This window comes from Amphiura filiformis, chromosome 6 (assembly GCF_039555335.1).
Source record: "Amphiura filiformis chromosome 6, Afil_fr2py, whole genome shotgun sequence".
NCBI classification, from domain to species: domain Eukaryota; kingdom Metazoa; phylum Echinodermata; class Ophiuroidea; order Amphilepidida; family Amphiuridae; genus Amphiura; species Amphiura filiformis.
Window position 1 is genome coordinate 64,842,934 of NC_092633.1, and position 12,193 is coordinate 64,855,126.

Sequence of the window (12,193 nt, forward strand, 5' to 3'; positions counted from 1 at the left end):
TGGGTCCCGCTCCGTCACCAGGGAAGGGCAAGCCCGACCGGGCCGAGGCGAAGCGAGGAGAAAAGGGGGGGGGGCACCCCCCCCCCCCCCCCAACACGCGACTCAAGCCCAGTAAGCAAACCTGAGCACGGAGGCTGGTCGCTAACGTTAGTGGTAAAGTAAGGACTGGCTAACTTTATTACTAAAATGTCAGACGGGTCCCTACCAATCCCCACCGTATGAATATCTGATTAACTCGCCTTTATTGGACGGTAATGAAGACATAACGATAGAGTAATCACCCTAACATAGCAACAATAACCTACCGTACATGAAATACAATGTGTATGTACAAACATCTATTGTAACTTACAGGCTGCAATGGTTGTTTTACGTGGGAAACAAAATGAATGGCGCCAACGAGCGGCCATTTTGAATTGCTCGTGTGTCCCGTGATACAAACGGAGGCACGATATGTAGCTAAGTTTTGGATCGCTTTTTGTCACTTTTTCGTCAGAAAATGCCGCCAAAACTATCCTCAGCCGAACAATACCGGTTTGGTTTTACCTAAGGTGTGAAACTACAACCGTATATCTCGCCTTTGGTCGAGAAATTGATACACAGTGCTATGAACAATCGATAGGCACGCCTGTGTCAGTCGGAGACCAAGGAGGATAAGGGGCGATCATATGGTGTGACGTCACCTTTTGGGTGAGTCCACCGGGGGATCGGGGGGTTTTTGTTATTTATTCATTTATGTGGGACAAAATGACTATTGGTTTTTTCCGCATCTCGGGATCGATGCAAGAAGTATCTTAATCAACATCGGAAACGGTAAGATCGACCGGTGTACTGAGTCTGGCAGACTGCATTCATTACACCCTTGTTTAAGAAAGGAGATAGATCTTTACCTTCAAACCATCGTCCAGTATCGCTAACATCAGTGTGCTGCAAGACCATGGAACATGTTATCTTCAAACACATCATGGATCACTGTGACACTCATAACATCACAACCGACGCCCAACACGGATTCAGGCGCAATCGTTTTATGTAGTCGCAACTGTTAGAAACCATGGACGACCTTGCCGTCTATGTTGACAGAGGATATCAAACTGACATCATTGTCTTGGACTTTCGAAAAGCTTTCGATATGGTTCCCCATCTCAGACTCTTGTCAAAGTTAGACCATCTAGGGATCAAAGGACCAATACATAGCTGGATCAAGACCTTCCTCACGTGCCGAAAGCAGAAAGTTGTCGTTGACGGAGCTGAATCTGTGGCTGAGGACGTGGTTTCAGGTGTACCGCAAGGTGCCGTCATGGGCCCGCTTCTTTTTCTACTTTTTATTAATGATCTGCCGCATTCCATCAAATCGCAAATTAGGCTATTCGCCGACGATTGTTTACTTTACCATACTATTCAATCTCAAGCTGATCATAATATTCACCAGGAAGACTTACATCATCTTGAACTTTGGCAACAGAGATGGCTTATGCAGTTCAACCCCAGTAAGTGCACTGTCATCAGAATGACAAGTCCCAGACGGACTCCAAAAGTTTTTGATTATACTTTATGTGGTCAGAAACTGACTCCTGTTGATTCCAATCCATACCTCGCATTGAAGTCTCCCGTACTCTGTCATGGAACACGCATATAGACAAAACGGTAAAAAAGGCGAATTCCGTTATGGGTTTGGTAAAAAGGAAGCACCCAAAGAAACAAAGACTCTTGCCTATCAATCCATTGTGAGACCAACGCTGGAGTATGCCGGTTCTATATGGGACCCCCACACAGCAAAAAATATCTCCAAAATTGAAAAAGTGCAACGCTCCGCAGCCAGATTTGTATGTAGTGATTACAGCCGCCATAGTAGCGTTACATCTATGCTCAGTGAACTTGAATGGCCAACTCTTCAAGAAAGAAGAAAAGCCTCAAGATTGACGAACTTATATAAAATCAGAAATGAAGAACTTTTTGTCACAGCAGCAAACAAAAGGCTGATTCCATCGAGGAGTACACGCATACATCAGGCATGTTATAAACATCTGACTGCCAGAACGGAAACATTTAAGAACTCATATTTCCCAAAAACCATAGTCGACTGGAACGCCCTGCCCCCCAATGTCATCGAATCTACTTCAGCAACTCAATTCAAAGAAAGGTTGAAAGCACATATCTACATCTGCAGCACATCTAACTGACCCTGACCCTCCATTGGCGTGATACTCTACGGAGGCGGTGCCAATTACAAAGCAGAAGCAGAAGCAGAATCCATAAGATGTGGCGATCAATTTCACGATTAAAATCTTTCCTTTGGGGCGATTTCCATTTCTTGCTATCATTTAAAGCCTGAAAGCATCAATACTAAAGATAGGCTATCAGTCGCTTGTGCAGATATATGTTAACATTGGATTCCATTTCTTGTTTTTGTTCACTGTATGGAAAAGCCTGTTCTGTTGTATCTTGTATTGGTTGTATTTCCGACGCATATCATATAGGTATGCTAGGTGAATTCAAATTTGCCATCAAACTGCATCATTTTATATATCAAATCAAAGCCCTTGAGTAAACAAAGCCAAAACTGAAAACAATTTTTTCATAGCACTTTCCGTAGCAAAGTTACATCTTGTCAAAGATTGACTTTCATCAAAAAGTTTCAGCTAGCAAAATTCCCCAAAACGGCATTTCGGGGGTGTTTCTAGATCTTAGTCTCATTATGATCTAGCAGCTTTTTTTAATGGAACTGCTATCCAAATCCCTCTAAAATTCCATGTGCGAGTGACTTATCACCATAAAAAATCATATATTTGGGTCAAGTGAAGTATAGAAAACATATTTATGTAGGTTTCCTTCTTAGGCCAGTTGTTTTAAATTTCTATGTAAATATGCATTGACATTTTCGGCGAATTTGGCTGACTAGCAAATGTGTTAACTAAGGTTTGCCTGGGTTACCTATATCATATGACTTGTCCAGTTGTCTTGAGTTGTGGCAGTGCATTCCATTTTTGTGCCATTGATTGCCAATGCAAAATAGTTTAGCATACTTGTACTTGTGTGGGATGCACTGGTTGCTTTAAATGTATATGTTGTGTCTGAGAATTAAATATAGGAACAGTATATGACCAGAGTTTTCGGGCTATAGTATCAGTCGAGGTACTAATTGTTGTAAAGTTTCTGAATTCTGCAACTGGCTAATTCTGCGTAAGCTTCCCATTTGAATGAAAATTACAACAATTATACACACCAAAAATGTCTACACATACTCTTCATAAACCACTTTAATACCTAAACATTTGAATTGTATTAAATTAGATAAGAAACGGAATTAAAATACAACATTATACTTACTTGAACAAATTAGTGCCATTTTCAACTTTTCAGCGTGAGGCTTTGTGGAGGATTGTGGGTAATATTTCAATTAACCTTTCTTCTTCTTCTTCCTTATAAGTGCCTCCCTCATATGTATGAGTATTATCGCACTGCGTACAGACAAGTTAAGCAAGCTGTACTTATTTTTTACTCTGGAACCTAGAGTAGATGAGTGTATTTTGAAGTACAGTCAACATGACCGGAAGATCCCCTGCTCTTTTCGAATAGCCTCAGACGTTCTTTAACGTGCACACTACATTAATGTGAGAAAATATGCATGTACACGGGACCGACAGCTTAAAGTGTCTAAGCAAGTAGAGTGAAGTGTCTTGCTCAAGGACACAAAGAGCCGGACCTGGAATTCGAACCCTTGACCCTTGGGTTCACAGTCCTATGCCTTAACCACTAGGCCACGCTCTCCTCACTATAGTATCAGTCGAGGTACTAATTGTTGTAAAGTTTCCGAATTCTGCAACTTGCTAATTCTGCGTAAGCTTCCCATTTGAATGAAAATTACAACAATTATACACACCAAAAATGTCTACACATACTCTTCATAAACCACTTTAATACCTAAACATTTGAATTGTATTAAATTAGATAAGAAACGGAATTAAAATACAACATTATACTTACTTGAACAAATTAGTGCCATTTTCAACTTTTCAGCGTGAGGCTTTGTGGAGGATTGTGGGTAATATTTCAATTAACCTTTGACCTAACTAGGAAGCAGGTGTCAGCTTTTTCAACCTCATAACTTTTCTTTGCGGGTGCTCATAAATACAAGTTTACACGTTTTATTGAACCGCGCATAACAAAGAGGAGGCTAATAACATGCAAACTCGCAGCTGACCATTCAAAAACACACACGTACCAAGTCCATTTTAGTGTGTGTAGTGGTGAATGCAGCCACAGACAGTTCTGTATTTCTGTGAATTTTCTTGTCGAATAATAGTGCCAAAACCGGCAAAAAGTAGCTGATACTCGTCACAGTGCAGGTGCCTTTACATATCGCCGATCATGGCGTCTGCTGGTAAAATACTGTCCATTTTGTTATGGATCAGTTTTGTAGCTATCCAAACTGCAAGAGCTGATGGTGAAGAAACGGCCGCTAAAGTAGAAGAAACAGAAGATACTCAGGTGTATAGTTGCAGAGTCGAGGCAAGCAATAAATTACAATTATTATTATGTACTGTTGAAATGTTAGTGTTGTAAATGTTGGGTTCTTTAATAAAATTTCTACCTTTAGGGATTTAGATTCTGCAAATCGGGCACGCCACTGGCTGCTGAGCTGAGACCATCATCACATGGCCATGCTGAGACGACGCAATAATTTTCGCTGTTCATGCTGGCTTTTGCAATATAGCCCTTTCACAATTTCAGAAATCTCGGACTGCGCATCAATGTCTGGGCAATTTGAGAAATGACAACCATGTGAAAACCGAACCTCCTCCATTGACAATGTGTGTGATATTCCTGATAAACTGTGCCTGAATTGGATTTCCCCATCATGCTTATGTCGATTTTTACATTATTTCCTGTTTTCACTCTAGCCATTTCCAGCTAGCTCATCAAAACTTTCTGTGTCTAATATGCAAGTGTTCAGAAGATGCCAAGACCCAAAAATGTTAAAAACACATATATAGGAAGTGTTTCTTACAGTGCAAAGTTCACCCACACTGGAATACTACCGGTACCGTACATAACGAGTCCTCGATGCTCATCTCTGAGGCAAGGAATTTAGCGCATGCACAGTCTGAGATTTCCTAAATTGCAAAAGGGCTTACTAATCAAAAGTGATTCAATCAAAATGACAATCACAATTGAGTACCGTACTAAGTGAATTAAGAAAGTGTGACAAATCAATTGTTCTGTGCAAAAAAAAAGATACCTAGAAAAAGTATCATGGTTGATTTCCATTATTTAAGGGGGTACTACACCCCTGCCCAATTTTGTGCCTGTTTTGCAGACTCAGTACACCGGTCGATCTTACCGCTTCCGATGTTGATTAAGATACTTCTTGCATCGATCCCGAGATGCGGAAAAACCAATAGTCATTTTGTCCCACATAAATGAATAAATAACAAAACCCCCGATCCCCGGTGGACTCACCCAAAAGGTGACGCCACACCATATGATCGCCCTTATCCTCCTTGGTCTCCGACTGACACAGACGTGCCTATCGATTGTTCATAGCACTGTGTATCAATTTCTCGACCAAGGCGCGATATACGGCTGTAGTTTCACACCTTAGGTAAAACCAAACCGGTATTGTTCGGCTGAGGATAGTTTTGACGGCATTTTCTGGCGAAAAAGTGACAAAAACGATCCAAAACTTAGCTACATATCGTGCCTCCGCTTGTATCACGGGACACACGAGCAATTCAAAATGGCCGCTCGTTGACGCCATTCATTTTGTTTCCCACGTAAAACAACCATTGCAGTCTGTAAGTTACAATAGATGTTTGTACATACACATTGTATTTCATGTACGGTAGGTTATTGTTGCTATGTTAGGGTGATTACTCTATCGTTATGTCTTCATTACCGTCCAATAAAGACGAGTTAATCAGATATTCATACGGTGGGGATTGGTAGGGACCCGTCTGACATTTTAGTAATAAAGTTAGCCAGTCCTTACTTTACCACTAACGTTAGCGACCAGCCTCCGTGCTCAGGTTTGCTTACTGGGCTTGAGTCGCGTGTTGGGGGGTAGTGCCCCCCTCCCTTTCTCCTCGCTTCGCCTCGGCCCTGTCGGGCTTGCCCTTCACTGGTGACTGAGTGGGACCCACACCCGCTCTGTTTTACCCACAGGGAGTGCTCACGATCTTCTAGATGTCTTTCTTTTGCTTAGGACTCTCCGAGTTCCAGCTTGACGATTGGGATATGCACCGTCATCGACATATGACGAAGAAGAAATCTACCATGGGCACTGGTAAGGTCGGGGCGGTGGATTCTGCTGTGACAGCCCCTATGGGTCATGGCAGGTCTGCTTTAAGGGGCTCCGGTCCCCGGACAAGCAGGCGGTTCTTCGGGACTGCTAAGCGTCCAAAGGCTCAGCAGCCAGCGAAAGCACTGACTATACGCCGGAGCAAAGTAGCAGGCAGCAGAGCGGTAACCACCAGCTGAAAACCCTAGCGGGTTTTGCAGCAGGAGGATACCAGTCGATACGGTAGATTCTGCTGTGACAGCCCCTATGGGTCATGGCAGGTCTGCTTAAGGGGCTCCGGTCCCCGGACAAGCAGGCGGTTCCTTCGGGACTGCTAAGAAGCGGCCCAAAGGCTCAGCAGCCAGCGAAAGCACTGACTATACGCCGGAGCAAAGTAGCAGGCAGCAGAGCGGTAACCACCAGCGAAAACCCAGCGGGTTTTGTAGCAGGAGGATACCAGCCCTCTCAGCGAAAATCCTCACGGGTTTTTAGCAGGAGGACACCCGCCTGTTGCAGGCATGTCTCACGGGCTCAAACAGCCACAGTAGTAGCCAGCGACGGGCAGCATGCAAGGGTACCCCGGGCTTGCCTGGGTTGAACCCTAGCATGCATGGGTTCAGCAGAGACGATACCGCGGCTAACGCTGTGGGTGTAGTCTTAGCAGAACCAACTGGGGTTATCACACGGCAGCGTTCCATGGCGGGACCGCCGAGTGATACCCTGGGCCCTAGAATAGCTGCTGGCTGTCCACAGGGACTGGCTGGCGATTATTCAGGGTTGGGCTCGCAGTCTCTCACGGGACAGCGACCCAGGTGCATTCGGTGGCAGCTACAAAGACGAAGCTACGGCTTGACTTCAGTGGTAGCCGCTATGCACCCGCCCATAGCTGCCGTGAGTGGTCCGCCACACACAGCGACCTTGGGCGTAAGCTCTAGAGGGTACAGTGAGTAGCTTGAACAGCCTAGCTGATCAACAACCCACTTATGTCCTCGAGAGCCAGCGGAGCGTGGTGATCCATTACCGCCAATGGGTCAATTACCCTCTCTTGATCGATCACTGTCAAATCAACAGGGCATAGCTCCATTGATTGACGCTGCCTATTCAGGTGGCGAGGTGACTGATCGGGGTATGCACGCCAGCTACCCGTGGTACTAGGCAAGCTCCCTCTAGCCAAGGGACAGCCGGAGCGGGTACCCATACACACGGCTTGATTCCCTTGCGGGGAACGCAGTGAGGCATGGGTACAGTGGTACACAGCCGGAGCCCTCACGGGCACCTACGCTAGTATCCGGCCGGTACACGCCAGCACACAGCTTGATCCCCAAACAGGGAACGCAGTGTGGCGAGGGTACAGCGGTCCACAGTTGGGAACCCTCACGGGTACCCACGCTGATACCGCACCGGTACCGCAGCACTCGCTTTAGTCGCCACAGTCTCTGTGGCAACAAGGGGAGGCGGTGCTGGTACTGCAGTACCATGGGGTTACCCTGGTGGCGGATCCTTTCAGGGTCAGCTGCCGGCGGGTATGCCCGTGGTACCCGCCGCAGGGTGTTTCTTCCACGGCCCAGCACCGTGGCAAGTGTCGCCAGCGATGGCCACGCAGTACCAACATCAGCTGTTGACCAGGCCAGCCGGCATGGGGCTAACCCAGATCTTGATCAGGGTAGGCCCGTGCTGCTAGCGCTTAGGACGACGGCTGCGAGAGCATGCGGACCCAGTGGTGCCATGGCGGATACCTCAGGGTCTTGCGGAGTACTCCTCTTCTGCTGGCAGGTAGTCGGCGAGCCACACAATGGTTATGCCTTCTGACCCGCTTTCAGATGCCCGTCCTCAGTTACCGTCATCATCGGAGCATGATACGGATACTGTGGGCGAGGGAAAGGAGTCGGAAGCTGAGTCCGGTAGTGACATCACTACAGTCTCCTTCCCCCGCGGCCCCGCGAGGGGAGCAACAGCACTGATCTTCCTCCGGACACCCCCTACGGGGGAGTCCATGGAGGAGGACCAGGGGATCCTTTCAGTAGGATGCTCAGCTGCTGCTTCCTCACAGGGGACGCCTGCACTCTCATTCCCGGCAAACCGCACGGGTGGATATCGTAGGGCTGTCGAGCTCAGTAGAGCTATGACGCCGCTGCTTGCACGCTTCCTCTGCGGTAACGCGGGAGGACCACGGGACCTACCTGAGGGGATCCGAGAGGGACCCAGATGTCGCAAGCGTATCACGCCAGACAACATCTGAGCTCTTCCGCGAGGTGAGCCTATTAGCGGTGCTAACAGCTAGCCTCAACGAGAGCTCCATGGGCCTAGCCCATAGGGTGTCCACTCAGCCGGGGAGGGGCCTGCCACTCCAATCGCTCAACGCGATGGAAAGGCAGGGTCCTTTTTCTCTTTGGATGCTTCTGCGCCACGGTGGAGGACCGTGCAAAGAAGCTACCAACGGAGCACTCTGAAGAGGTCGGAAACTGCCCTTACCATGGGTAGGAGCTCCGACTTCAGCAGGCCGTGCACCACCAACAGTACCCGAGCCCACTACCTCTGCAGCACCCATTTCTGGGAGGCGCAAGGGTAGCACAGGAACAGCTGGCAAGCCCGAAGAAGAGCAAGCGCTCTTCCAAGGGAAGCTAGGCAGAGCATTCCTGGGGGGCTCAGCGGTTTTTCCACAGGGGGATCTCCCAGTGGCCGACCGCTTATGGCTTTCACCCAGAGGTGGGCAACCATCTCTTTGAGCGCCTGGGTATGGTCAGTGGTGAGTGGGGGGTTACAGACTGGCAACCCAGTCTCCCCACATTCATCTGCACATTTCAGAGGTCCACAGTAGTGCCGCCAGACGGCCCCCAGCGCCGGGCACTACTGACAGGGATCACACAGCTTCTCACGGCGGGCGATTGTCCCGGTCTACCCCCGCTCTACGGGTGATCTTGGAGCCATTGGCTCCAAGGAAGATCGGCGACGGAGCCCCATCCGAACCGCAGGTTGTTGAACACGCTCTTCAGGCCCAAGAGGTTCAGAATGGGGACTCTCGCCCGGTGCTAGCCTGCTCCATCAGGGGCATGGGAACAGCATCGCTAGATCTCTCGGACGCCTATCTGCATATGCCAATCGCCTCTCAAGATCGGAGGCATCTGCGCTTCTAGGTACAGGATCAAAATTACCAGTTTTGATACCGCCATCCGCCTGTCCATCTCTCCCAGGGTGTTTAACACTCTTGGTCAGAGCGGTGGCAGCGCACCTGAAGCACAGGGTGTCAACATCAGTTGCTACCTGGACGTTTGGCTCATATACGGACGCACTCCACTGAAGACTACGGGTCTCATGGGGTTGATAGTCCGTAGGGTGCGGGACCCTGGATTTTTTGATCAGCTCAAAAAAGTCCAGCGTGGTCCCGACGCAGACACCACTATTTGTAGGGGCCCAGATCACCCTCACGGAGGGGTTCGCGGTGCTCTCACCCGAGCGGGTGACGAACATGGTGCGGTGTGCCTGACTCTTGGCCGAGTCTCGGGCAAAACCCGCTGTGGCATGGATGAAGGTGGTAGGCCTAATGGCCAGTATGGTAGACCTCGTACTGTACTGCCGTTTCTACGTTAGGCTTACCCAACTACACCTTCTAGCCTGCTTGCAGGCCCAGTCGTCACCCAATATCCCTCGCGGTTCCGTTGTCGGAGATCGCGCGAGAGGAACTCTGGTGGTGACCCATCAGCCCAATTTGACCCAGGGTGTCAGGTTTCCTGCACCCCCGGTATGTCACGTAGTGACGACCATAGCGCCAAAACGGGGCTGGGGGTCCACATCCACGGAGACTCCGCCTCGGGCCTATAGGGGCCATAGAGACAGAGTTTCACATCAACCTCCCTCGCCACGAGGAGGTGATCGTGGAATCACATACCGTTGTCCTGACGGATAACACAACCGTGGTAGCCTACCCCAACAGACAAGGGACTCCGGCCACCACGATTGAGCCTGCATGCACGACACCTGATAGGGTGGTGCAAGTTCAGGCAGATTACGATGAGAGCGATACACATCGCTGGCGCCACCAGCATCCTCGCGCACAATCTGTCACGAGGAAGGGTGTCGGGACCAGCAGAATGGTCCCTTGTTCGCAGAGGTCGCTCAGACGATCTTCAAGGGATGTACCACCCTCCAAAGATCTGTTCGCATCTCATCGCAATCATCCACTGCCGGTGTACTGCTCAAGGGTCGCGGACCCCCAAGCATTCACCGTGGACGCTCTGTCCATAGACTGGGGAGGGATGACAGCTTATGCAGTCCCTCCGATCTCACTACTCATGAGGGTGGTGGCCAAGATCGGGTGGGAAGACTGCATTGTCATTCTGCTAGCGGCAAGGCCGCTGGCACTCCCCGAGGTACCAGATCTACTCCGGATGCCCGGAGCGGAGGTACCCAGTCTATCACTAGAGCACCGGAAGTTAGCTGCATGGCCCTTACCAGGGCACACGCAGCGGAGGGATACTTTTCATCAGAAGCTGTTTTTCTCATCGCCGGGCTAGACGGAAGTCTACCCTCCGCACGTATAGCCAGAGTCTGGCTCCATACTACGCTTGGTGCAATGAGACAAATAGCTCTCCCGCTAGAGCCTCTGTGCTGCTAGTTCCGGAGTTTCTGACAGAAAAGTTCCAAGCAAGACTTCAGCGGGCCACTGGGGCCAGCTATAAGTCAGCTGTCCTCTCCATTCACCGAGGTTTCGAGACGGGTCGACTATCATAGCCGATGGTTACCTTATTAGTCTACGCCTCGACGGTATGTTCGACGAGTGTCTACCAAAAGGAAAGTGATCCTCCTAAGGGATCCCAACACAGTCTTAGATTACTTTAAGGGTCACCCTTTTGACCTTCCGCCAAAAGCGACGCTTAAATACGTAACTCTCAAGATGGCTTTCCGGTTTGGCGTTGGCTTCGGACGGCGGTGCTGAGTTGCACACGGTCTCGAGGTTAGCTTCCGTGTTCACAAACACTGGAGCGACACTGTTTCGGGCGCTCTGTTCTCGTGACTACGAACGGGCGCGGTGCATACCGACATTCGTCCCTCTCCAATCCCCAGGGTTGGGCAAGGTTCGGCTGAAGCCAAAGATAGGCTGGGGTGTCCGATAAGGCGCTGCAGCGCTATTTCTTCCGAACACAAGCCTTGCGAGGGACTCACGACCGCATTCTTCACCCTTACAGAGTTTTCGGTCCAGCCGCTGTCGCAATGGCTGGTCCAGGTGTTGGTGGGGTCCGGGGATCGCGAAGGTTTCGCGCCCCACCACCCACTCGACACTGAGCTATCTCATCATCTTGGGTATACCGCTCGTTGTCCCTTGAGGAGATCTAGCAGGCGGTGTCCCGAAGCCACCTTCGCCTTCTCTACGATACTTCCGCTTACGTTAGTAATCAGAGACGGGCGGAGGTTTACCGGGACATTGTTCGGGCGATCATAATACGGTGGTGTACGGGTACCAGGTTTTCAGACTATACAGAATACTCAGCATGGTAAGAACCAGTGTCGCTATTCTTAACCACCAAACTTATTAAGTAAGGAGGTTTATGTCTGTGATCGCGTGGTCTTTTTGTTTCCCGACCGTTGGGGAAAATATTTTCTGACCTCGCGAAAACCATCGTTACCCGCCCCGATCCCTGATCAGATGCTGACCAATCTTGTACCTCCATCCGCCGGTTACTTGCTAGATCGATCTTTCAGATGTTGATGCAAGAAGTATCTTAATCAACATCGAACGGTAAGATCGACCGTGTACTGAGTCTAGTCCCAAACAAAAATGTTTGGTAGATTCATAACCGGTGCGATCTTACCTTTCCGATGTTGATTATCCCGGACGCCGGCCACCCCCTACAAGTTGGGTTCGAGTAGGGGATCCCAAGTCGGAGAAGGGCCGATCATATGGTGTGACGTCACCTT

At 49.3% G+C, this 12,193-nt stretch overlaps 1 protein-coding gene across 1 annotated transcript in view; it reads right to left on the reverse strand.

Moving 5' to 3' along the window:
* The window catches only part of LOC140155818 (pre-mRNA-processing factor 19-like), a 189,091-nt gene extending 185,682 nt beyond the window's left edge, over positions 1-3,409 (reverse strand). Inside the window, exon 1 of the mRNA XM_072178801.1 lies at positions 3,331-3,409. Coding sequence (XP_072034902.1) covers positions 3,331-3,349 — 19 coding nt within the window. The 5' untranslated portion in view covers positions 3,350-3,409. The remainder of the gene's footprint in view (positions 1-3,330) is intronic.
* Between the last annotated feature and the right edge of the window lie 8,784 nt (positions 3,410-12,193).